At 48.6% G+C, this 26,381-nt stretch overlaps 2 protein-coding genes across 8 annotated transcripts in view; one reads left to right on the forward strand and one right to left on the reverse strand.

The window, feature by feature from the left end:
* Nucleotides 1–26,381, forward strand: part of ANGPT4 (angiopoietin 4) — a 130,808-nt gene that overhangs the window by 66,324 nt on the left and 38,103 nt on the right. The gene's annotated exons all lie outside the window — the stretch shown is intronic.
* The window catches only part of FAM110A (family with sequence similarity 110 member A), a 29,891-nt gene continuing 16,329 nt past the window's right edge, over nt 12,820–26,381 (reverse strand). The window contains exons 1-3 of one of the 7 annotated variants that reach the window (XM_079979786.1): nt 20,300–21,125; nt 17,151–17,182; nt 12,820–16,660 (exon numbers count right to left, since the gene is read on the reverse strand). In XM_079979786.1, the coding sequence (XP_079835912.1) occupies nt 15,414–16,505 (1,092 nt within the window). In that variant the 5' untranslated portion in view covers nt 16,506–16,660; nt 17,151–17,182; nt 20,300–21,125 and the 3' untranslated portion in view covers nt 12,820–15,413. Of the gene's footprint in view, nt 16,661–17,150; nt 17,183–19,353; nt 19,633–20,299; nt 21,126–21,577; nt 22,514–26,381 lie in introns of those variants that run through there. The other 6 variants (XM_079979789.1, XM_079979790.1, XM_079979787.1 and 3 more) reach the window with 6 other exon arrangements.

A 26,381-nucleotide genomic window follows, 5' to 3' on the forward strand; every position in this document is an offset into this window, starting at 1 on the left:
CATTGATCCTTAGGCTCCAACCCAGCAGTAAGCTGATCTCCGAGGAAGTCTGGGAAGAATTTTCCATCCCTCAACAGCATCTGGGGAGTCACAGGGGGTCAAACAGGAATGTCTGCACTCTCTGGTCAGTGGGATGGGAGTCAAGACAGGATTTGACAATATGAGGCAGGGTTCGTACCCAGAGCTCTTTCAGTGCCAACCGTGGAGTTGGAGGGCAAGTTAACAAACTGTTGTGGTTTTGGTGGGGTCAGTCTAGATGATGCCCTGAGTCACTTCCAGTTCTTGGAAGTTTCCAGCCAAATGTGATTTTGGTTTTAAACGCATTGTAAGGAGTCTGTATGGCAGTATATTGTGTTTAAAAATGGGGCATCAGAGTTTTTAGGTTGGGATAGCTGGGATAGCAGGCTTGTTGGGTTTTGAATGTCTTATGTAGATTTTTCAATTTTGTTGTTCTCTATGGGACAATGACAATAAAGATTATTGTATTATCGTATTTTATCTGGGTCCTGTACCCAGAAAGGGTTAGAATCTAACAGGGTTATTCCATTGTTGAAATAGTCAGATAAGTTTCTTTGTAAGACACTGGCCTTAACTGGCCACTTAAGTGTTCTCTTCAGCATCCCAAAAGAATGAGCCAGGTGTGACGTTAACATAAGAGAGAGTGCTGGAGGTAAATAGTTAAACAGGTTGCCCAGTCAGGACCTAGGGGGGTGGAGTCAGTGGGACTATAAAACCAGTTTTGGCTGGCAGAATCCGAGACCAGGGAGAAGAGTCGGTAGAAGAAGATTGGAAGAAATTTAAAGTCTATTTACAGAAACACTGTAAAATTAAGGAATGTTAGAGGGAGGTTGGAATGAAGTTAAGTGGTTTTAGCAATAATGTTGTTAAGGGGTATGTAAAAATGGATTGTTAACATGTAAAAATGTAAAGTTATAATATATTACGATAAAGTATCAAGATAAATGCAAAAAGGGTAAGGACTTGCTGAAACAACTATTGAACTAGAATTCAAAAGAGGGAGGTGTGAGGAGGTCAGGGAAATAAGTAAATGAAAGACAAGACATGGAAAGATTGAAATGTTTTTAATTGCTTTTTTACTTTTTTTGTACTTTGTATTTTTTTGTTTTCTTTTTCTTTTTTCTCATTTTTGTAATTCTTTTGAAACATATATATATATATATATATATATATATATATATAAACCAGTTTTGGGAGGAGTTCGTTGGGAGTTGTTGGTGGGTATTTGGTTGGATTCCATGGGAAAGGCAGTTGGTAATAGAGAGACAGTTAGGGCAGTGGGTTCTTGAGCGTAGGGAGGTAGAGGAGATAGAGAGAGGAAAATAAGACTAAGAAAGTAAAGAGCAACAACATTTGGAATGCCGTAAAAGTTTGGTATATTCTTCTTTATTAATTGAGAACCTGACTGAGACTAAAGTGATTTTACCAGGGAGGACCTGGTTGGTGGCAGCGGATTAATGGTGTACGGGTCAATAGTCCGTGAGACGACCGGGGGCTCCATACGAATGCCACGCTAGGTTGCAAGAGTTATAACAGGTGAATGGGTGGGCATTTCTTCCACACAACTCACCTAGCTGCTAGGTGGAAGGACAAGACCCAGTGTATGTGTGATACCTGAGCTGGAAACAGGCAGGAAGCTGGAGGCACAAAGGCCTTTTTGCTCTGTGCTGGATCTAATGGAGAAGCGAGATTTGTCGGGGTGTTAATGCTGACAGCCCCTCCATCCAATAATAATAATAATAATAATAGTAATAATAATAATAATTCATTATTTATACCCCGCTTATCTGGCTGGGTTTCCTCAGCCACTCTGGGCAGCTCCCAACAGAATAATAATAATGTGACAAAATATCAAACATTAAAAACTTCCCTAAACAGGGCTGCCTTCAGATGTCTTCTAAAAGTCAGATAGTTGTTTATTTTGTTGACATCTGGTGGGAGGGCGTTCCACAGGGTGGGTGCCACCACCAAGAAGGCCCTCTGCCTGGTTCCCTGTAACTTGGCTTCTCGCAGTGAGGGAACCACGAAAAGGCCCTTGGCACTGGACCTCAGTGTCTGGGCAGAATGATGGAGGTGGAGACGCTCCTTCAGGTATACTGGACCGAGGCCGTTTAGGGCTTTAAAGGTCAGCACCAGCACTTTGAATTGTGCTCGGAAACATACTGGGAGCCAATGTAGGTCTTTCAGGACTGGTGTTATATGGTCCCAGTGGCCACTCACAGTCACCAGTCTAGCTGCCGCATTCTGGATTAATTGCAGTTTCCGGGTCACCTTCAAAGGTAGCCCCACGTAGAGCACATTGCAGTAGTCCAAGCGGGAGAAAAATTATTGGGCAAAACCACACACAAATAGGTAGGTTTCCCGCAGGCTTTTGGTTGGCCACTGTGAGAACAGGATTCTGGATGAGATGAGCCACTGGCCTGATCCAGAAGAGCTATTCTCAGCGCTATTTTTCTAGAAAAAGAGATGCTGGAGTTCACTATGAATGCCTCCCTTGTTTTCTTAGAATAGCAATGGTGCCTACCTGAGAGGTGCCAGAACTGAGTTCTGGTTGTTTGTTAAGAGAATAAAATGCAGGTTACTTTTTCTGAGAACTTAGAAAATAGTTCAAGGCTGAATTTAAGATTTAAGAAAATGGTGTTAGGATTGGAAATTAAAAGAGAGAGAAACCAAAACTAACAGATTTATATATATCTTTCTCTTAGTCCTGTCCTCCCTGAATTTGGAGGGTATAAAAAGTTCAAGATCCATGATTGCTTTGACCAGTGTTTTTTGTTTTTGTTTTAAAAAAACTCAAAAACTCCCTCTCTGTGTATTGGGGGGATTGTGACACTGGTGTGTGTGTGTGTGTGTGTGTGTGTGTGTGTGTGTGTTTAACCCTTTCCTTCCATCCCATTTGCTCAACCAAATTCACGCAGAGACACACATCAAACTACTATTAGCTCTACGGGTGGGTGAGGGTTACATGATACGATCCTGCAATCCCCTGTTGTAGAAGGACTTTGCACCCAGACCGGCTGGGTTTTGCAATGGGTATCTCTGATCTCAGCTTCGCAGAACTCACAGGCTCCTCTTCCCGCCTCCTCAGGAGCTCTTAAGTGATCACAGGAAGGAAGGAGAACCTGTTTTTAAAGTCCCCAAGTTACGGTAAGAGGAGACTTCAAGGGGAAAGGGAGAGTGATGGGCATCCTTCAACACCCTTTCCTCCCCATGGCCAGAGGCAAGAGCTCATTCTTCCCAACGCAACATGTTTTGAACTGATTGCATGACGTGGTTTCTGGACGTCTTCTCGCCGCATGCCAGGAAGGCTAATTACGTTGTTTGGGTTTATGATGTGGCCTCCTGCAATCATCGCTTTGACAGAACAAAGTCATCTGCAAACATTGTCCTAGAAGGAGCGTGGATGAAGGATAAACATTCTTAGGATTTCTGACAGCCTTCTCACTTTGCCAGTGACACCATGTTTCCACCCCAAAGCTATGTTACTGGGAAGATGAGTCTGAATTCCTGGACAGTCTTGACGACAGAGAAGGGATCAAACTGGACAAAATTAATGGACTACGCAGAATGGGATATAATGACAGGAAGGATTCGAAACCTGCGGGATCAGAGATTTACAGAATATTGGAAGAAATATACGAATTATTTGAAGAGCAACTGTAATCAACAAATTACGCTAGTAGGACTACAAGAAGTTTTGTAAGGAGAAATATATGAAATATTGCAAAGAAGAGAGATATTAGTTATGAAATTTAAATGTAATAGTGAAGATAAGAAATGTTAATTAAGTAAGTAGATTGGGAAATTTTCAGATGTGATTGATGGAAGTAAAAAAAAAATTGTATAAGATGTAAAACTATGTTTAATTATTGTTGAAAATGATATGTTGAAAAACTAATTTAAAAAAATATACAAAAAAAGAGAGAAGGGATCAAACAGAAACATCAAGTGACTAGTCCCCATTGTAGCATCCTTGAACTCTGAGAATGCCTCTGGCTTGCCTGGACAGAGGACAGAGGTGTGTGTGACGTCACAGCACAAAACACATTTTTTGCTTTGCCTGCTCTTTCCTCTAGCCTTTTCCTCATGCGGCCCCTGGAAATTCCCTTTAAAATGAATGTGGCCCTTCGGTCTGAGAGAGATGGCTAAGGAAGGTGCACAGATTAAGACTTGGTGTCAGGCAATTATGTACGTAAGAGATACTTCAGCCTGCCTTGGCCACATCAGTTCACTACCAGAGCTTGGTGACCTTGGGGACCGGTCACTCACTCTCAGTCTAACCTACCTCACAGGGTTGTCGCTGTGACAATAAAACAGGGAGGTGGAGAATGATGTATGCCACTTTGAGCTCTTTGGTAGGAAAAGGTGGGATGTAAAAGCCATGAAATTATGAATTCTGGTGCTGGAGGAGACTCTTGAGAGTCCCACGGACTGCAAGAAGATCAAACCTATCCATTCTTAAGGAAATCAGCCCTGAGTGCTCCCTGGAAGGACAGATTCTGAAAGTTGAGGCTCCAAGACTTTGGCCACCTCATGAGAAGAGAAGACTCCCTGGAAAAGACCCTGATGTTGGGAAAGATGGAGGGCACAAGAAGAAGGGGAAGACAGAGGATGAGATGGTTGGATAGTGTTCTCGAAGCTACAAACATGAGTCTGACCAAACTGCGGGAGGCAGTGGAAGACAGAAGTGCCTGGTGTGCTCTGGTCCATCGGGTCACAAAGAGTTGGACACGACTAAATGACTAAACAACAACAAAAGCCATGAAAAGGGACGCGGGTGGTGCTGTGGTCTAAACCACTGAGCCTAGGGCTTGCCGAGAGAGGATTGTGCTGCACCCAGAAGCGACTTCCCTCCGAAACTTTTTGGCATCGCGGGTGGCACTATGGGTTAAACCACAGAGCCTAGGGCTTGCCGATCAGAAGGTCAGCGGTTCGAATCCCCGCGACGGGGTGAGCTCCCGTTGCTCGGTCCCTGCTCCTGCCCACTTAGCAGTTCGAAAGCACACCAGTGCAAGTAGATAAATAGGTACCACTCTGGCGGGAAGGTAAACGGTGTTTCCGTGTGCTGCTCTGGTTTTGCCAGAAGCGGCTTAGTCATGCTGGCCACATGACCCGGAAAAAACTGTCTGTGGACCAACATTGGCTCCCTTGGCCAGTAAAGCAAGATGAGTGCCGCAACCCCAGAGTCATTCGCGACTGGACTTAACTGTCAGGGGTCCTTTACCTTTTTAAAAGCCATGAATGAATGAATAGCCATGAATGAATGAATGAATGAACACTTGGGCTGCCCTTTTCCTCAACCTTACATGTTGTACAGAGGTACCACTGTACAACATATTATAGCATGAAGGAAAGATGCTTAAGAGACCAGTGCAATACTTACCTTGCTCCTGGACGAGGGATACACTTCCACCATACCGGTAGACCAGCCACTCTATTCTAGGTGTTCTCAGCCCAGGAGAGAAGGTAAAAACATATTGTTGTGTGGCACCCCAATCTCTGAGCATTGCAGGATTCCAGGGGTTCCAGGTGCTTACCTGTCGTGACCTGCCAGGACAATGGGGATGAGGATGCAGCCACAACTAGTACACAGCGGGACAAGATGGGGATGGAGACAACGACCCCCAATTTCAAACTTTAAAAATTTGGGGGGAAATATAGTCTTATACACAGAAAAATACAGTACTTTCATCTAGAAGTGCCACGACACAACAGGAAAGAGGAGGGGTGATGTGCAGGGCCAAGGTACGTCTTCCTTCCGTTTTTTGGTCCTGCGCTCTGGTGTGAGCCAACACCTGTCTTTTGGAACCAAACTCTGGCACAGCCAGAGCATGCGAGCCAAAGCAGGGCATCTGGGATTGGGACCAGTGCCAATCCTGGTTAAATTGGGACACTTGAAGGGTACGTGATAGGGGATAGGGGGACAAACAATGAAGGTTTTAGCAGATTCCGAAACTGCAGCTGCACAGAAACAGCTCTGGTTGCAGCGAATGCTGCCTCTTTACAGTCCGAGCAGCAAGTGATGGAGAGAGGGGAGCGGGAACTGGCCCTTACGATGAGGCCTGGCCCTTGCTTTCCAAAGCTCCCTGCTGGCACCGTTCTGCTTGGCAACTGGAGTGGGCAGAGCTCATTCTGCTAAGGATGCGTAGGACAGAGGCAGCTGCTCACCTGAAGTGGATCAGTTGCAGGGCAATGACTCCGTTGCAGCTTGCTTTGCTATCTTGAAGCTCACGGCCCGGACTTGCCTCCTGTTCCAGCCTGCCCCTTCTGGCTCGCTGCCAACAGGAGCAAAGAGCAGCAAGCCTCACTCAAACTTCCCCTCCCAGCCCAACGCATTCTCTGAGCCAATATTGGGGATCAATCCTAAGTACAATTCAAAGAGCACAATTCAAAGTGTTGGTGCTGACATTTAAAGCCCTAGACGGCCTCAGTCCAATATACCTGAAGGAGCGTCTCCACCCCATCGTTCTGCCCGGACACTGAGGTCCAGCGCAGAGGGCCTTCTGGCGGTTCCCTCATTGCGAGAAGCAAAGCTACAGGGAACCAGGCAGAGGGCCTTCTCGGTAGTGGCGCCCGCCCTGTGGAACGCCCTCCCACCAGATGTCAAAGAGAAAAACAACTACCAGAAGACATCTGAAGGCAGCCCTGTTTAGGGAAGCTTTTAATGTTTAATAGACTGTTGTATTTTAATATTCAGTTGGAAGCCACCCAGAGTGGCTGGGGAAACCCAGCCAGATGGGCGGGGTATAAATAATAAATTATTATTAGTAGTAGTAGCAGTAGTAGTAGTAGTAGTCGCAGCAGTAGAGTTGCCTCTTTGGGGTGCACAGATTTCACTCTTCCATCCATCTCTTGATTCCTGAGTTTCTAAAAGCAAAGAAAGGATTGGGAGAACTCTGGGATTTGCCCCCCAGAAAAGATGGAGCAAAACCTTGCTTTGTGTTCATTATAATTTCTAGCAAGGTTGAAGGCGAGTCCCATCAGGGCAAGTGGAGTGCTGGCCTGTCAATCTCAGCCTGCTCTCAACCAGCCTCACCCGCCTGTCAGTCCAGGGGCTGGTGGTGTCAACTGCCAGCTTCCCTCTGCAAAGTTTTGGAGGAGAGGGGAAGTGTGGTGTAGTGGTCAGCGTGTTCGGCTAGGACCTGGGAGACTGGGGTTCGAATCTCCACTCGGCCATGATGCTCACCAACTGACCTGGGGCAAGTCACTGTCTCTCCACCTAGTCTACCTCGCAGGATTGTTGTTTTGATTAAATGAATGGAGAGAACCATGTACATCACACTGAGGTCCTTGGAGACAAGGGTGGGAGGGAAACCCAATCAATCAATCAATCAAAATGTACAGGCACTGTTCCTCTGATTTTGGGGAGGAGGGGGGGGGGAAATGGTTTCAAAAACGGGACAAGAAACAGGTGGGGATAGGTTTAAAAACAGGGACCAAAAAGCTGGAAAAGCTTGTTGAAACAAAAGTGTCTTCAGTTATTTCCAGAGTGCGGATAAATAGGTGCCTGTCCTCTCATATCTCACAGGGATGGTATTCCACAGAACCAGGACAACCTCCCTAAAAGCCCGGCTCCAAGTTAATACGCAGTGGGCTTTTGAAAAGTTTGAGACTTTAGGAGGCAATCTCCTGCAGAACACAGTTAGTCCTGGGTATATACAAATTACCTGGGCTCTGAGATCTTCAGGGGAGACCCTTCTCTCGATCCCACCACTGGCCCACTTGGTGGGGATGCAGAATAGGGCCTTCTCGGTGGCTGCTCCCAGACTCTGGGACTCCCTCTCTGGAGAAGTCAGACTGGCTCTCTCCTTTTCCTTCCACCAATGGGCCTTTGGGAACACTTTTTTTCAGGAAAGGGCTTCAAATAGTGCTGTTTTACTCTCTGTATTGTGATAGATTTGTTTTTTTACATTGTTCTGATCTATTATTATTATTATTATTATTATTATTATTATTATTATTATTAATTTGTACCCCTTCCATCTGACTGGGTTGCCCCAGCCACTCTGGGGTTTTTACACTCTGGGGTAAACCCTTCCCTTTTATACGTCGTTAGCTTTTTTTGTATTTTTATCAGCGTGCTTTTACTTTGTTCAAGCTGCCTCGAGCCCCCATCTGGGACGTAATTGATGGACTGATTAATTACATTTAAGGAACGAGGTGGTCTCTCAAGTAACCCAGCCACCCGAGCTGTATGTTCGTACCAACACCTCAGATTAGGCTTGGTAAGAGATTGGCAGACAATGTACTCAATGAAATCACATTGTGTGTGTGTGTGTGTGTGTGTGTGTGTGTGTGTCGCTTCCTGGCCAGCTGTTGCATAGATGGGACTTGTGCAGCACTTCTCTGAGGATGGAGGGGGGAGAGGGAAAGCGAGGCTGCAGGAAGCGCTAATGTGTTTCTAGCTCCAAATATGCCCTGAGTGCATTAATACAGGATTTCCCTCGGCCGCCTTTGCAACCACGGCCAAGTCATACTTGGCAAGTGGTCAGCGAGCTGAGCCAACCTTTACGGAGGAGCTCAGGGGACGCAGATTGCTGGCCCAGGCAGGGGCAGAGGAGAACAGCAAAATTTCAGGGCTGGGTTACAACGCAGGGCGAGGTCTTGGGAGGGTGCTAAGCTGTGTTGCGGAGCTCCCACGCAACTCTGACTCACAAGCCAACTCCCTGCAAGCGCTCCTCCAAAAGCTAGTGTGGTGTAGTGGTTAGAAGATTGGGCTGGGGGTTCAAATCCCGACTGAGCCATGGTGGAAAGATACCCACTATGGAGGAATGTCCGGTGAAAAGCTGTTGGGCTCGGTTGAGATGGCAAAGTGAACATGCTTAAATAGAGAAAAAAATCATTATTGACATTGAATCAGGATGGGAAAATTCCCATGGGCTTTTTTCATGAACGAGAAAACCTGCAATTTTGGTATTTGAAGATTGAAAAAATACTGGTTTCACAAGAGATAGAATGGTTGGGTTTTAATGAGTTGGATACTGTATTTAGCTGTAGGACAGAGAACCGGAAGTCCTTTTATCTTTCTTTAATCTCCTCTCTCCTCCTCTTCTTTTGTTTTCTCTGTCTTTCCATCTCTTTCCTTTTTTCCTTTGTTCTTAACTAGATTAAGTGGTGTAATATAAAAATATGCTTTGCAATGAGCATCATATTTGTAAATTTTTGAATAAGTATCAATATTTTTTTTAAAAAAAATATTTTTTTAAAAAAATATCCCAACTTAGCCATGAAGCTCACTGGTCGGCCATTGGCCAGCTGCTCACTCTAAGCCTCACCTCCCTCATTGTAAGTATAAAATGGGTAGGAGGAGAACCTTGAGCGCCTTGGAGATGTTTTGGACTACAACTCCCATCAGCTTCATGGCCGTGTGGAGAAGTGAACTCTAGTCTCCCAGGTCCTAAACTGACACTCTAATCCAGTGTTTTCCCCCCCCCAACCTGAGTCTCCAGCTGTTGCCGGACTACAACTCCCATCATCCCTAGCTAGCATGGCCCATGGTTGTAGATGATGGGAGTTGTAGTCCAACAGTCGCTGGAGATCCAAGTTTGAGAAACGCTGCAAAAACACTACGCAACCCTGGCTCTGTTTTATTCTTTGTTTTTAAACGAAAGCTGGGAATTTGGGGGGTTCTGCCACCACCCCTGTGGACACTGCAGCCCCTATCAGTTGTGGAGGTGCAGATCAATTTCTGCAAGCCCTCTGGCCACCACTCCTGATCTCAGATTGTCCGGTGGCGTTTTTGCCCTCACCTCTCTCTTTGCCTCCCTCTCTGCTCTCCCTCTGGGTCCATTCTCAGAAATGAGATCATAAGGGCCGCTTCTCGCAGCCTGACCTTTCCTGCTAATGCCTCTCGAGCAACAGCGAGCCAGGGAAAACCTTTCTGTTTCCCCAAAAGTGGGTTTCTGCCAGAGGCCCGCGGCTGAAATTTCAAACGGGGGCACGGCGGCAGGCTGGCACAGAAGGGATTAGGCAGAGGGCAAAACAGGCTTTGCTGTTTTTAATGCACACTTAGCAGATTTCGTAGGAGGCGTATTTTGGTCTCCCCTATAAGCTCAGCTCTTGGGACAGAAGCGTTTCCCAACCGAACCACAGAATTGTAGTCAGAAGGGACTCCAATGGGCCATCTCGTCTAACCCCCTGTATGAATCACAGCTAAAGGACTGTATGAACAAAGGAGACATCCCTTTTTCCTTGCCTCACTATGTCCTGTCCTGGATTTGGGGGAGTTTATCATTTCACAGGGACGTGGTCCACAGGGACATGGGTGGCGCTGTGGGTTAAACCACAGAGCCTAGGGCTTGCCGATCAGAAGGTCAGTGGTTCGAATCCCCGCGACGGGGATTGGCCGAGGGAGCCAATTGTTTTGTGTTATTAACTGTTGAGATTTTCTTAATAGCAACCCCCCCCCCCCAATATGGTGCTGGTTTTAACTTTTAAATCCCCGGATGATTTTTGAGACCCGGTTATCTAAAGGATCACCTTCCCTGTTTAGGGAAGCTTTTAATGTTTAATAGGTTATTGTATTTTAATATTCTGTTGGAAGCCGCCCAGAGTGGCTGGGGAAACCCAGCCAGATGGGCAGGGTATAAATATATTATTATTATTATTATTATTATTATTATTATTATTATTACCTGTATAAGCCTGCCAGTTGTGGATCCATATCTTTGGAACTCCCTTCCTAGGGAAATATGCACAGCCGCTTCATAAACATCCTTTAACTTATTTTATTTTTTAATTTTTCTTCTAAATTGATAGCTATTTTATTCATTGTTATTATTGCTTTGAATTAATTCGCCTTGGATGGGCAACGGGCCCAGAAAGGCAGGTTATAATTCATATTTATTGAGAACAGAGAAGAAAAGTGCAGAAATGAGGGGTGTCAAAAAATAATGAAATATTGAAATATTATGTCCTGTTCCATCACGTTTGTTAGTTAACAAATTTGATAGATGAGATTCCTGTCTTGCTGGGGGTTGGACTAGATGATCTTTGGGTCCCTTCCAGCTCTGCAAGTCTATGATTCTAACATAGCAAGAGTCGCTATGCATTTTTATTCATAATGTGAATTAACACAGCAAAGTTGGGGCGATGGGGCTAGCACCAATTTCTTTGGGCCACTGTGCTTTTTGGGAAAACTTGCAGTGAAGGCCACCAATTTGGATGAGTTTGAAAGAGGGTTCGGCAAATTCACTGTAAATAAATAATAATAATAATAATAATAATTTTTTATTTATATCCTGCCCTTCCTGGTTCAGAAAACCAGACTCAGGGCGGCTAACAACAAATTTAAAACATTTAATTGATGCAACAAAAAAACCCAGCATAAAATACAGTATGAAACGTGAATAACAATAAATTCAGAATTCAAAAATCAGTTTAGGGGGAAAATCCATCCAATAAACATTAGATGATCACCAAGGCTAGCTGGCTAAATTAGTCCTATTTGGGCCAGTGAGGAGAGCAGGGGAGAATTAGCTGTGGGATCCCAGAGCAGGGAATCTTCATAAAAAGGAAAGGGGGAGGGAAGGAAGAGGAATAAAAGATCAGGCTAAGTTCAAGTTGAAAGCCAGGCGGAATAGCTCTGTCTTACAGGCCCTGTGGAAGGAGGTTAAATCCTGCAGGGCCCTGGTCTCATGGGACAGAGCATTGCACCAGGTCGGAGCCATCACTGAGAAAGCCCTGGCCCTGGTGGAGGATAATCTGACTTCCTTAGGGCCTCTAAACTACGATTATTCATGGACCTTAAGGTCCTCTGCAGGGCATACCAGGAGAGGCGGTCCCGTAAATACAAGGGCCCTAAGCCACAAAGGGCTTTAAAGGTCAAAACCAGCACCTTAAATCTGACCCGATACTCCACCGGGAGCCAGTGCAATGGCTTTGCCTCTACGGCTGGAGGTAGCAATGTTTTTGAATATCATTTGCTGGAAACTACAGGAGAGGAGAGGGACACAGGTGGCGCTGTGGGTTAAACCACAGAGTCTAGGACTTGCCGATCCGTAGGTCGGCGGTTCGAATCCCCACGATGGAGTGAGCACCCATTGCTCAGTCCCTGCTCCTGCCAACCTAGCAGTTCGAAAGCACGTCAAAGTGCAAGTAGATAAATAGGTACCACTCTGGCGGGAAGATAAACAGCGTTTCTGTGCACTGCTCTGGTTCGCCAGAAGCGGCTTAGTCATGCTGGCCACATGACCCGGAAGCTGTACGCCGGCTCCCTCGGCCAATAAAGTGAGATGAGCACCGCAACCCCAGAGTCGTCCGCGACTGGACCTAATGGTCAAGGGTCCTTTTACCCCTTTACCTTTACAGGAGAGGAGAGGGGCTCTTGTGGGTTCTGGTTGGCTACTGTGAGAACAGGATGCTGGACTAGATGGGCCATTGGCCTGATCTTGCAATCTCTTCTTGCATTCTTAAGAAGCATAGTATATCAACAGCAGGAGGCCTAGAGGCTCGCCGTGATGGATGTACAAAGGTGAACAGTCAGGCTTGCACCCCTCCACAACATAGGGAAGGAGGCCAAAGGATTTTTGCTTTTTTTCCTCAGTAGAGGTGGCATCAGAGAGTTGTCGTCTCTCCAAATACTATCCATTCATCCATTTTCTGTACAGACTTCAATCCCAGCTCTGCAGGCTGGCTCCAGAACCGCCCCCCTCCCTCCTGCAAAGAGCTTATTTTTAAACACAAAAGCATCCTTCCCCGACAAGTCCGTTCCAATATACCCTTTTCCTGCTGAGGTTACAGGCGTTCAGCCGGGTGTGTCTATCCGACGGGAAGAGAGAAAGAGATAGAGGCAGCAGACCATTCTTTAAAGAACAAGACTTTAATACAAATAAATTGACAGGGCTTTTTGTTTTTCTCCCCCGCCTTTCCCTTGCTAGCTAAACTTCACAACCGTGGGCACAAAATAATATACAAACTTGGAAAGAACAAATACAAAGAAACGTTATATAAATAACAAGTTTGGGCAACTTCAATGCAAACAGGCTCAGAGTTTCGAAATACAAAGAGAAGGAGTTGCACTCATACACAAACACACACACACACAATAAAAACATAGCCAAAGTTGGTGACTAGAGGCGGGTGGCTGCATTGCTAAACATCCTGGCCAAATTCTGTTCCTGCCAGACTGTTACAGATCTGTATCCACCAGAGACAAGGGACCTGTGGCTATCAAGGTATTGCTGGACTACAAATCCCATCAGCTCCAGCCAGCATGGCTACTGGGGAAGAATGATGGGGGTTGTAGTCCTGGGAACATCAGGAGAGCGGCAGGTTTGCCTGGTATAAATCCACTACTGATGACTATTTTCTGCGTCAGGTTCTGGACAGAAAGAATTGCTTGTTTTATTTTTCAGCCTGGATGTCTTCACCCATCCCCCTCCAGCCTTCTTCTGCTCCCTGTGTACCACCTGTATGGGACAGGGCAGCTATTCTTTATTAGACAGCAGACCCACTCATTGACTCCCCTTCCTAACAGGAAATCCTATGGCTGAGCAAGACTCGAGACAATTGGGTGGGGGGCAAATACCACCCTACCAGAAACTGTGGATCCCAACACTTTCCCAGTGCGTTCTTTGGCTCACCTCTCCAAAGGGGAGTTCGCAGCCCCCCATTCATATTGGAGAAGAGGTGAGATAATCACACGTAAAACAACATCCAGTTATGGAAAGGGGGTGGAAGCAGAGGAGAGCTATTATCAGCTTTGAGCTCAAGCCTTCGGAGGAGAATAGGTGTACAAACACCAGGCAGGTGGAAGCACACCTGCAAACGGTTCGCAGTACTGGAACAGAGTCAAAAGAGCTGTGCGTTAGCCAGCTGCACCCTTCAAGGAACAGGCAGGACAGCGAGTGTCCCCAAAACATGAAGAGATTCAGTCCATGCCCCTTCAATGTCCCTTTATTGCTCAGATGGTGACGGAGAGAAAATTTTCTCCCAGGAGAGCCTGGACAGAAAAGGACCCTTTGTTTTCTGCAAACAATTCAGAGGGGTCCACGGTCTGGTTTAATCACCAAATGAATTTCTCAATTATCTTTCTTTAAAAGGGGTTTTAGGAAGGCATGTATGACCCAAGTCACCTCCGCAAAGGTTTAGGATGGCGAAAATTAGGCTCAGGATTTTTGGGAAACCTGGTGGCTGATGACAGCCAGTTTATTCCACATTCTCCACCCCGGCAGAGAGCTCTTCCTTGGCAAGCATCAGAAACAATAGGATATGGACGTGGAGGTTGCATCATGGGCGGCGGTTATTTGATGGAAGACTTGGCGCCACGTGCCCTGAAGCACAAGCTGTTAGAAACAAGGGGTTTTCCCTAAACCCTGGGGGGAGAGGTCCACACACCTTCCTAACAACACAGACCCCCCCCCAAACCTGGAAGACACCTCCACATTACCAAAGGTTTGCAAAAGCAGTTGCTACATCCTCAAGGATGCTATCAGCACCCCATCATTCACTCTCCTTTGTTTTGGACACCTTGGGACCAGACTCTACTGGATTGCTCAGTTTGGGTCTTTGGGGGGGAAACTTCCAGGGCAGAATGCCACCAGAGGTCAATGGGTGCTTGGTTATTTCCTGGGCTTGCAGGCCCAAGCAGGTATTTCCTGGGCGCCTGCAGAAACAGCTTGCATTCTTCCGCCTCTCTCACAATAGACCCGTTGGGTTGTTTTTTTACACCCCTCTCAGCCGTTAAGATTTCCATTGTTAACAATCCCATTGTTGCTTCTGCAAAAGCTTATCCCTGTCTGCTCTGTGCTGCACAGATTCCCAAGGCTTAGCACACAAACGGTGCGACCAAGACCTTGGGAATTAAAACAGCAATGTCTGGCTTAAGAATTGACTGCACCTGGTAGCACAGGACCCACCAGTAATGGACCCCCATATTTCCAGGGCACCAGCACCACCAAACGTGGCCAATGGTCAGTGTGGATGGGAGTTGGAGTCCAGCAACACCTGGAAGTTCGCAAATCACCTCCTCCAGTGGGTTGCTTCCTCCTGTTGTAACAATGGCCACATATTCAGGGGGCTCCATCCTTATGCATCCCTTACAGGACTTGGCAAGAATTTAGCAACCTGCTTGCTCTGGGCTTCTCACTCCTGGAAAAGACATTCTAATGAACTCTCTTCCTTTTGGACTTTTTGGAGATTCAGAAGGAGCCCAGATACTTCTCTTCCCCAGGTGGATTTTCTGCAGGGATTTAAATTATGGGATGCCTCATCAGAACCACCCCGCTGCCCCAAGGCAGACCAGACATTTCTCAAAAGAAACACGCACAAAACCCATGCATCAGTTGCCAACGTTTTCCCTCCAACAGTAAATATCAAAAACACACACTGAAACAAACGGTGGGGTGGGGAAAGTTTGTTTTCCTTGCTTCCTGTTGGAGCCCGCCACAGTACCGCTATACGTTGGATACCTTTTGGGACTCTCTGGCTTGACGTAGTCCATACAGCCACTTGATGACCCGGGCGTTGCGCTCGATGATGGAGATGCCGTAAGGTATGCGCTCGGCCTGCCTCTCCTCCAAGGTGACGGCGCTGCGGCGAGAGCGGGTCCCCTCCGAGCTGGCCGTGCTGACGCTGTGGAACTTGACGGACACAATGTCCGAACTGGCCCGGGTGAAGCGCTCCACCTCCACGTCCCCCATGTCCTCCGGGTCCAGGCCACAGTAGTTGAAGAAGCGCTCAAGGTCCGCCGTTGCCCGGGAGTACCGGTCACTCAGGTCCGATTTGGAGCGGTGCAGCAAGGTCTGGCGCCTGGCGCTGTCTGTCCGCAGCTCACCGCGGGGGCTGGGGGAGCTCAGGGGCCCAGCGGACAGGATCTTGGCCTGCGCGGGGGAGGAGGGGACCGGCGTCAGCTGGATGCTGGGGACGACCCTCGCCCTCAAGGCCCCGCATGGCCGGACGTCCACCCTGCGCACGGCGACCGTGCTGGGCGGTTTGGAGGAGGCCGAGCTTTGGGACAGCTTGCTCATGCCTTCCGCCGGGTGGCCCTTCTTCCTTGGGGTATCCGGGAGGCTCCCGGGGCTCCAGCCCTGGCCCCCTGGCCCCCACTTGTGTTCTGCGGGGCTCTTTTCCGGCTTGGGGAACGACAACGGGCTATCGCAGAAGTTGATCAGGTTGTTGAGGATTTCCAGGTTCAGGGAGGTCTTGGCGGCCCCACGCGCCTCCGCCCGGCGTCCTCCTTGCGGGGTCTTCCGGCTGGGGGTGAGCATCACCCGGCGCACCCCTGGGGTGAAGAGGGGCTGCTTGAGGAACATAGCCCTCACCGGCTCCTGTCTCGTGCTGGCCACCTGCTGGCTTTTGACATACTTGGCCTTGTCCGCTTCCAGCCTCTCCACCGCGCTGGGCTTCTTGGCAGCAGCGCCGGCCGCTGGCCGACGGAAGTACTCTGGGCCCTTGTTCAGGATTCGGAATGGCATGGCCGAGGTGAAGGGAGCAGCGGCCGGGACGCCTTTCATGGCGTGGCTGGCTTGGAGGGTCTCCACCGGCATGGCACTCACCGCAATGCTTCAAGACCGCTGCCGTGTCCCGTGGTGGGGAAGGGGTTGTCACATGCCACAGAGGGCAGCCCGCCCTGGAAAAACGCCGCTCCGGCTTGCCTCCCCGCTCTCAATCAACAGGAGTCTGCTGCTGGCCTGACACTTTGCTGCGGAGAAGGAAAAAAGGGCAAAATCAGTGGCTGAGACCTGGCGGGCTTCCTTGACCCTGCAGGTCTTTTCCACCCCTCCTGGCACAGCTCGAGTGCTGCTGTCGCTGCTCCAGAGCCGGGATTTCTGTGCTGTCGTCCCCTCAGACAAACAGCACCCGGCAGACAAAGGCAGGAGCTGGCGCTGGGCAGAGGGAGCTGAGCGCTGAGCAGCCTATTTCAAGGCAAAGGACCGCCCACTGCTTTCAGACTGGGCTGCTGCCGCTGGCCAATCGGGGAGGAGAGAGGCACTTCAAATGGGGGCCTCAGCCTATCAGGAGGAGCCTGGGGAAAGGGAGGGAGGCGAACTCATTGAATGAAAATAGCCCTGGAGAAAGAAAAGCAGTTCCCGTCTGGACCTCCTGCCAGCTCCAGCCCCCACTTGGCTATTATTATTATTCCCTACCCTCCTCCTCCCTCTTCCTCCTGCCTCCCCCCTTCCCAACATCACCTGTGCTCTTTCCACATACTAGGATCCGACAGCTTTAAGAGAGGGGAAGAACAAGCGGAGGAAGGCAGCGTCATCATTCAAAGATAAAAGCCCTGCTCCCTTTCAAATGTTACTAGATTCGCGTAGGTATTATCTGCCAACCTCCCAGTACATCACGCAGAGCAAGGTTCTCCCCAAAGACCAGATGAAAGAACAGATGATCAGCCGCAGCTTTTCCACAGGGGAAAGGAGGGGGGATTTTGCAGGAATTTATGTATAGGTTGGGGGGGGTTGCCCCTCCAGCAGATGATATGCACATGCAGCCCACTACCAAAATCAGCACAATCGCTTTTGTGACTTTTGTGATTTGTCCCCACAAAACACTTCATCACAGTTTCTTCCTATCTATTCAAAGGGCCTTTGCTGCACGATACCAAATGTAACAATTCGCTGATAAATGTCTCTATGTACTGGCTCACTGGGAAAACTTCAGAAATTCATATAGACATGTGAGCTCAACTACTCAGCAGCCCCTCTGCCTGAGTGATAATTCCTGGCATCCTGATACCCGAGTGCCAGACAGGTAGCCATTCCAGAAATAACAAACCCAGATGAAGACAAAAGGGTGTGATTAACTTGGCTGGGAAACAGGGAACTGTAAATATCTCTTTTGTTACACTTGATGGGTGTTTGGTGGAGGCCAAGGAGAACCATGGGGCAGGGTCCAGGATGCTCAGATTACGGCCACCAGACCTCCCCTTTCATGATGTAACTGGGATGTATGAGTGATGTAGTTTGGGGGGGGGGTGTAACATGGGGATTAACAGCTAATAAAAGTTTGGGTTCTCTTTTGTTGGGGGCTTCCATCTTGTTCCACCTTGTGGCAGGTGGGAGTCCTGTCGCGACAGTCTTCGATAAAGACCAAGCCTACTGGCTGCTGTTTTGCTCTGGTATTCCTGGCTGGTGTCCTTGTTTTTTGTCCAAGGGAGCCCTCAGATTTCTCCGTTAACGGGATAAATAACACCCCACGTGGGGAGTGGGGCAGCATTTCCCAGTCCCTCACGCAGCGATGGCATGCTCCCTACTAAGTATACACAAGACAAGCACGGCTACAGGAAGAGGCCAGAGGGCCACCGAAAGCCCAGGATCCTGTTCTTGCAGTGGCCAGACAGATCCTCGCAGTCCAAAATCCCAGGGATCTCCAGGGAGGTCTAGGAGAGACCCTTGTCCTGGAGGGCTGCTGCCGGCCAGTGTGGACAATACTGAGCTACATGGGTGAAAGCTCTTATTCATTATAGGGAAGCTTCCCTGCGTTCCTATGTTCAAAACAGCTGGAGGGCACCAGTTTGGGGAAGCTTGCTTTAGAACAAAGAGGGGAACGGGGAAGAATTGAAAACCACCTATTTTCTGGGTGATGCTAGACCAGGGGTCAGCAAACTTTTTCAGCTGTGGGCTGACCCCATCAGACCTTGTGGGGGGCCGGACTATATTTTTGGGGAGGAAATGAATGAATTCCTATGCCCCACAAATAACCCAGAGATGCATTTTAAATAAAAGGACACATTCTACACATGTAAAAACATGCTGATTCCTGGACCGTCCGCGGGCCAGATTGAGAAGGTGATTGGGCTGGATCCGGCCCCCGGGCCTTAGTTTGCCTACCCATGTGCTAGACAGTCCTCTCTTGGCTACCCACCCCCCTTCAAATTGGGATTTTGATTTTGTTAGGTGGCTATACAGGTATAGTACAGATCCGTGTCGTTTTCTGTATTCATATTCATGAATATATTCATCCTGATTTGTGGCTGCGGTGGCACGATAGGAAAAAAAATCAATTCACAACATCAATGGCAATTCTTGGGAGCTACAGCTGCCCTCCCAAAAGACACACTCTGTTTAATGCTATAAGATTACAGAGCAATTTTTGCATTAAAAAAAGCCAGCGTTTGAGAGAAAAGGGGAGAGCAGGGCTGGAGGCAGTCATGGACCAGGAAGAAGAAAGAGAAGATGATTTTCTACCCACAGTGTGGCAGGAAGTCCCAAAGGCTTGTCCTCCCCCACACCCCTTTCTCTCATATGTGATAGTGAATCGCACACACAAAAGCATCGCCCAGACCTGGAGCCTTTTTTTTAACCCAAAGCGATTTCTGCCTCCTCCTCCCTCTCCCCGCCCCTGATCCTCGCAAGGGAGGCATTTTAAACAGTTTGCAACTGCTCTGGGTACCTCATTAGCCAGAAGGATTAGCAGCAGGGATTGCTCAAATGTCTGGCAAGAGGGAAGAGAGGCTCATCAAAAGCTCAGGAAATGGCTGGTAGGCAGTGCTGGGCTCTCCCCATATGAGGGAGTGGGGTGTCTGCTGATCTGCCCCCCCCCCCCAGCACGAGCTGACAAAAAAACAAAAAAAGGCAATTAAGAGGGAGCTTCCATAAGGCCAAAAGATATCTGGCCATAGCTGCAAAAGAGGTTGTAGAACACAATGCAGATACCCCCTATGTAACCCCAAAGTATTTGGCTTTTTATTTTTAAGAGAATGGTCGCACCGTTTCCACTTTCGCCAACAGTATTTATTTATTTATTTATTTTAAAAAACCCGCCTTGTACCCAAGGACAAGTTATTGTATTGTGTGACAATGAGATGCAATACGTCCTATGGTCGCTGGGGTGCCTTCCCAGGGAAAAACAGGACCTTGCCACCAAAGGTCCGTATAGTTAAAGCTATGGTTTTCCCAGTAGTGATGTATGGAAGTGAGAGCTGGACCATAAAGAAGGCTGATCCCCAAAGAATTGATGCTTTTGAATTATGGTGCTGGAGGAGACTCTTGAGAGCCCCATGGACTGCAAGAAGATCCAACCTCTCCATTCTGGAGGAAATCAGCCCTGAGTGCTCACTGGAAGGACAGATCCTGAAGCTGAGGCTTCAATACTTTGTCCACCTCGTGAGAAGAGAAGACTCCCTGGAAAAGACCCTGATGATGGGAAAGATGGAGGGCACAAGGAGAAGGGGACGACAGAGGACGAGATGGTGGGACAGTGTTCTCAAAGCTACCAGCATGAGTTTGACGAAGCTGCAGGAGGCAGTGGAAGACAGGAGTGCCCTGCATGCTCTGGTCCATGGGGTCACGAGGAGTCGGACACGACTAAACGACTAAACAACAACAACAACCCTTACAGGAACAATCCAACCTATAAGAACTACACTTTCATATCAGTCCAGGAATGCGTGTGCCCCAACGTTTGGCTTCCCACAGTGGCCACAAGCAGATGCTACCAAGGGGAGCACAAGTAGTGCAGAGAGAGAACCACTTTCCCCCTGTTATTTGCCCCCTAGCTATTGATATCCAGATAGACTGCTTATGAACCAGGAGGTTCTATTCCATTGTGATGTTTCCATTCACTTGTGTTTCTACCCTGCCCTTTCCCCAACATGCTCCATGCATGCTTCTCTCCTGCTTTTATCCTCACAACAGCCCTGTAAAGTAGGCCAGTCGAAGGAGAGAGTGAACGGCCAAAGACCACCCAGTGAGCTTCATATCTTAAGGAGGATTTGAACTCGGGCCTGGTCTGAAAGTCGGCTATTTCCAAAGTGGATGGCGCTACCCTCTTGTGAGTGGCAGGGTTACATAAGGGGTACAAAGAGGCCAATGGGGTGCTGGAGGTGTAAATGATTTCAGACTTTGAGAAGCTAGTATCACCGGATCAGGTTCATCAGAGAATCATAGAATTTTGAGCTGGAAGGGACCCCGAGGGTCATCCAGACCAACCCCCTGCAATGTAAGAATCTCAGCTAAAGCATCCATGACAGATGGCCACCCAGCCTTTCAAGCCCTAAACTGCCTCGGTCCAGTATACCTGAAGGAGCGTCTCCACCCCCATCGTTCTGCCCGGACACTGAGGTCCAGTGCTGAGGGCCTTCTGGTGGTTCCCTCACTGTGAGAAGCCAAGTTACAGGGAACCAGGTAGAGGGCCTTCTCGGTAGTGGCCCCTGCCCTGTGGAACGCCCTCCCATCAGATGTCAAAAAGATAAACAACTACCAGACTTTTAGAAGACATCTGAAGGCCGCCCTGTTTAGGGAAGTTTTTAATGTTTGAAGTTTTAGTGTGCTTTTAGTGTTCTGTTGGAAGCCGCCCAGAGTGGCTGGGTTTGCCCAGCCAGATGGGTGGGGTACAAATATTATTATTATTATTATTACAGGGGACGCTCGGGTTGCGAACGTGATCCTGCGGGATGCATGTTCGCAACCCACAGCATCCGCAACCCGCGTCCGCACTTCTGCACACACGATTCAGAGCTTCTGTGCATGCGCAACCGCCGAAACTCGGAAGTAACCCGTTCCGGTGGTCCACAACCTGAAGCGTCTGTAACCCGAGGTATGGCTGAATTATTATTATTATTACCTCTGCTTAAAAACCCATCACCTCCCGAGGGAGTCTGTTCCACTGTCAAACAGCTCTTCCTGTTTGGTTAAATTGATTAAACTAAATCGTTTTAACTGGATTTTGAATAAATGCACAATTGATGTGCAACTGCTCTGAATTTTATTGTGTCATTGTCTTCTTTAGTAGGTCATGCCATCAGCTCTTTTGAATAACGCTTTTTAGGTAGGACAGGGGACAGTGGGAAGAGTTTACGGAACAAACCAAAGTACCAGTGGCCTGAAACAGTTAGCGAACCACCAGTCTAACCGCCATATTGCACTGGCTCCCGTAAGGGCGAATAGCAGACAGTCCGTCAAACTGTCTGCCGTGCATCTAGCTCAGGGGTCAGCAAACTTTTTCAGCAGGGGGCCGGTCCACTGTCCCTCAGACCTTGTGGGGGGCTGGACTATATTCTGAAGGGGGGAAAAATAAACGAATTCCTATGCCCCACAAATAACCCAGTGATGCATTTTGAATAAAAGGACACATTCTACCCATGTAAAAACACACTGATTCCTGGACCGTCCGTGGGCAGGATTGAGAAGGCGATTGGGCCGGATCTGGCCCCCAGGCCTTCGTTTGCCTACCCATGATCTAGCTGATTTTGCTAACATCTCCACCCAAAGGCATTTGGGAGAGGGAGCCCCAAAGCAAACTAGGTAGTCACTGGGAGAGCCAGAATGTTGCGCTGCTGTTAAGCCTGATTTAAGTCTGATTTAGCAAGCCTCTTTGGAGAAGATATCAGGCCTTCAACAACAAGCTTTCTTCCTCCACTCCACCAGAAGCCGCATCTTATCTGATGTCCAGGAAAGGATCTGTGCAACTCTATCGGTGAGTAACACTTTGGGAAATTCTGACAGCGCCCGTCACGGTGGAGTGGGGGCGATGGCACACTGTGAATTTTCAGCTTTCCATAGAAGGAAGGATCATAGAACTGTAGAGTTGGAAGGGAACCAGAAAGTCATCTCTGCAATAAAAGAATCCAAAGAAAAGAGAAGAGATTCAAGACACACACACACCCTACTGCCCCCTTTTGAGGCTCACCTGTCTATTCAACAAACAGGAAAAGTTAAGGACTTTGAACCGGGCACAGCCCGCAGCGGCGGCAGGAATCCATGAACATGAAGAGATTAGGGAATGAATGGCCTTGGGTTATCGATCCTTAGGCGGGACGTTTTCAGCTATCTGATGGAGCATCTCCACCCCCATCGTTCTGCCCGGATACTGAGGTCCAGCGCCGAGGGCCTTCTGGTGGTTCCCTCCCTGCGAGAAGCCAAGTTACAGGGAACCAGGCAGAGGGCCTTCTTGGTGGTGGCGCCCGCCCTGTGGAACGCCCTCCCAGCAGATGTCAAAGAGACAGCGGCGTAGCGTGGGTTGTCAGCACCTGGGGCAAGGCAAGTAATTTGCGCCCCATAACCCGGGGCAAGGCAAGTAATTTGCGCCCCTAACCCCTAACCTGCCGCCGCTGCCAGCTTCTTGCTGCTGCCTGGGCAGGGGTATTCACAGTTCTTCAAATCTTTGGCGCTGGCTTGCTCCATTAGTTTAACTTGGGGGGGGGGTGAGAGAGAGATTGCAATCGTGCTATGTGCACCGAGGGGGGGGGGCATGGTTGCAACGCAGTGGGGGGGAGAGAAGAAGAGAAACTAGCAGGAGAACCTTGATTTCCCTCTGCAGCTCTGTGGGGAAGGAGGGCGCAGACTGGGCTCCTTCCTCGCCACAAGATCCTGGCTGCGGGGTGCAATTCGGGAGGCTCGGCTGGCCGGGCCCAGGCCCCGCGGGGCTCCTCCGCGCTCCCCTCCCCCGGCCGGGCGGCGCCTGCAAAGGCTGCGGGTTCCGCTGCGCCTCCGTCTCTCTTTCCACTGGTAGCGAGAGCGGGGGGGGGGGGGGGGGAGGAGGCCACCCGGGAGCCGGAACCGGGGGCCAAATAAGGAGAGCGGGGCGGGCCTGGATCCTGGCCTTGTTTGGCGCTTCCCCTCGGCCGACAGCCCAGCCAAGCCCGTGGCGGCGGCGAGGCGATGCCCGCGCAGGGGGGTGCCCACCCCTCGGCCCCCGCCCGGCGCTGCCGCCCCAGCACCTGCCCGCTCCTCCCAAGGGGCCTCCTCTCCCTCTCGCCTCTTCGCAGCAGTCCTCGCGGGGGGGACAGGCTCGACTCTCCCCTCCCTCTTGCGCCCCGTCCTGCGCGCGATCCTGGCCAGGCTCCGGCTCCAGACCTCCTTGCTGGCGCCTGCTGCTCCCCCTGGTCGCCCAGCCCGACCCCTCCTCCCAAAGGAGCTGAGCCCCGAGGCTCTTCGGCGACTCTGGAGGCGGCGAGTGCGCTCCCCCAGATGTTGCGCCCGGTGCGGCCGGCACCCCCTGCACCCCCCACGCTACACCACTGCAAAGAGAAGAACAACTACCAGACATTTAGAAGACATCTGAAGGCAGCCCTGTTTTGGGAAGCTTTTAATGTTTACTGTATTTTAATATTTTGTTGGAAGCCACCCAGAGTAGCTGGGGAAGCCCAGCCAGATGGGCGGGGTATAAATTATTATTATTATTAGTAGTAGTAGTATTAGTATTATTAGTAGTAGTATTATTAGACCCTCCAAGTGTCCCTGTTTTCCAGGGACAGTTCCAGTTTTACAGAAGCAGTCCTGGTTTCTCCTGTTTTTCCTTGGGGCATCCCTATTTTCATCACAGAAATATTGGAGGGTATGGAGTTATCTGATCCCAGAGGAACCAGGGAAGTTACAGGGAACCAGGCAGAGGGCCTTCTCGGTGGTGGCACCCGCCCTTTGGAACTCCCTCCCACCAGATGTCAAGGCAATAAACAACTATTTTACTTTTAAAAGGCAACTGAAGGGAAGTTTTAAATGTCTGGTGCTGCATTGTTTTTAATATTTGGTTGGAAACCGCCCAGAGTGGCTGGGGAAACCCAGCCAGATGGGCGGGGTATAAATTATTATTATTATTATTATTATTATTATTATTATTATTATTATTCATTAAGCCAGACTTTTCCAGACAACAATTCCAGGTTCCCTCATTTAATATGGCACTTGTGCCTGGCCTTTTTGTAGCAATACTCTCAGACTGAAGATTCGCCACTGCAACATCTGGTTTCCCACAGCTGTCAGTCACATGCTGCTGGGAACCCCACGTGAAGAATGTGAGAACATCAGAACAGCCCCTCTGGATCAGGCCAAAGGTCCTATTCTGAGTCAGCATCCTGTTCTCACAGTTGCCTGACCAGAGGCCTGTGGGAAGACCGCAAACAGGACATTGCGGGGTTGTTAAAAAAACACAAAGTTTTTAAACCTTCAAAGTTGCTTACAAATAGCTAAAGTAATAAAAATCAAGAAAAATCTACAACCCTGCTTTAAAACACGCAAAAGTTAAAATACTAAAATGTATTAAAACCACCTCCCCTTTCTCAACATCTGGGTAGGCATGTCTAAACAAGAATGTTTTTAGCAGGCACTGAAAAGAGTACAGTTGTACCTTGGATCTCAAACGCCTTGGCTCCCAAACAAATCGGCTCCCGAATGATCAAAACCCGGAAGTGAGTGTTCCAGTTTTCAAATGATTTTCAGAAGCTGAATGTCCTGTTCTGGGAGTCGAACGGACTCCCAGAACGCATTCTGTTCGAGAACCAAGGTACAGTGGTGCCTCGCAAGACGAAATTAATCCATTCCGCGAGTCTCTTCGTCTAGTGGTTTTTTCGTCTTGCGAAGCAAGCCCATTGACGGATTAGCGGATTAGCGCTATTAGCGGCTTAGCGGCTTTTAGCAGCTTAGCGGATCAGCTGATAAGCGGCTTAGCGGCTTAGAAAAAGGGGGGGAGGGGGAAAAAACCCGCAGGAACTTGCAAGACATTTCCGTCTTGCGAAGGAAGCCCATAGGGAAATTCGTTTTGCGAAGCGCCTCCAAAACGGAAAACCCTTTCATCTAGCGGGTTTTCCGTCTTGCGAGGCATTCGTCTTGCGGGGCACCACTATACAACTGTACAGTGAAGTGTACAGCTTGCTTCTCAATAGGCAGGGATTTTGTAGGCGCTGCCCCCTGAAGGAGAACTACTTGGAATTGATTTACAGATGGTATTTAACTCGGAGTAGGCTTACTAAAATGAATAAGACTGAATCAGATAAGTGCTGGAGATGCAATGAGATTGAGGATACGTTCTTTCATACGTGGTGGACCTGTAAAAGGGTAAAAAGAGTACTGGGAAATAATTTATAATGAATTGAAAAAAATGTCTTAAAGCACCTTTCCAAAAAAAGCTTTTTGCTGGGGAGAATTCAGACTGAAATTCCCAGGTGTCGAAAAAGGTTATTTATATATGCCACTACGGTGGCCCGTGTTTTGTTAGCCCAAAAATGGAAAACGAGCGAGGTCCCAACCAACTTAAACTGATGGGACATGTGCAGCTTGCAGAACTAACTTATAGAATAAGAAAACAAGAAGAACATTCGTTTAAAGAAGATTGGGAAATGTTTACTGAATATATGGGGCGGAATTGTGTACACTTGAAAACATTGGCAGCATTAAGATAAATTCAACAGTGTGAATAAGTTTTGCTGGAAGTACCGTAATAATGGAATAGTTTATATATGCAAGGATTTATGCTATGCAAAATGAACCATGGAAAGAGAAGAAGGGAAGTCACGGATATTTTAAGGTTGTCTAAATTATAAAGAAGGCTGATCACCGAAGAATGGATGCTTTTCAATTGTGGTGCTGGAGGAGACTCTTGAGAGTCCCATGGACTGCAGGAAGATCAAACCGATCCATTCTTCAGGAAATCAGCCCTGAGTGCTCACTGGAAGGACAGATCCTGAAGCTGAGGCTCCAAGACTT

The sequence above is a fragment of the Podarcis cretensis genome (assembly GCF_951804945.1).
Source record: "Podarcis cretensis genome assembly, chromosome: 6".
NCBI lineage: Eukaryota > Metazoa > Chordata > Lepidosauria > Squamata > Lacertidae > Podarcis > Podarcis cretensis.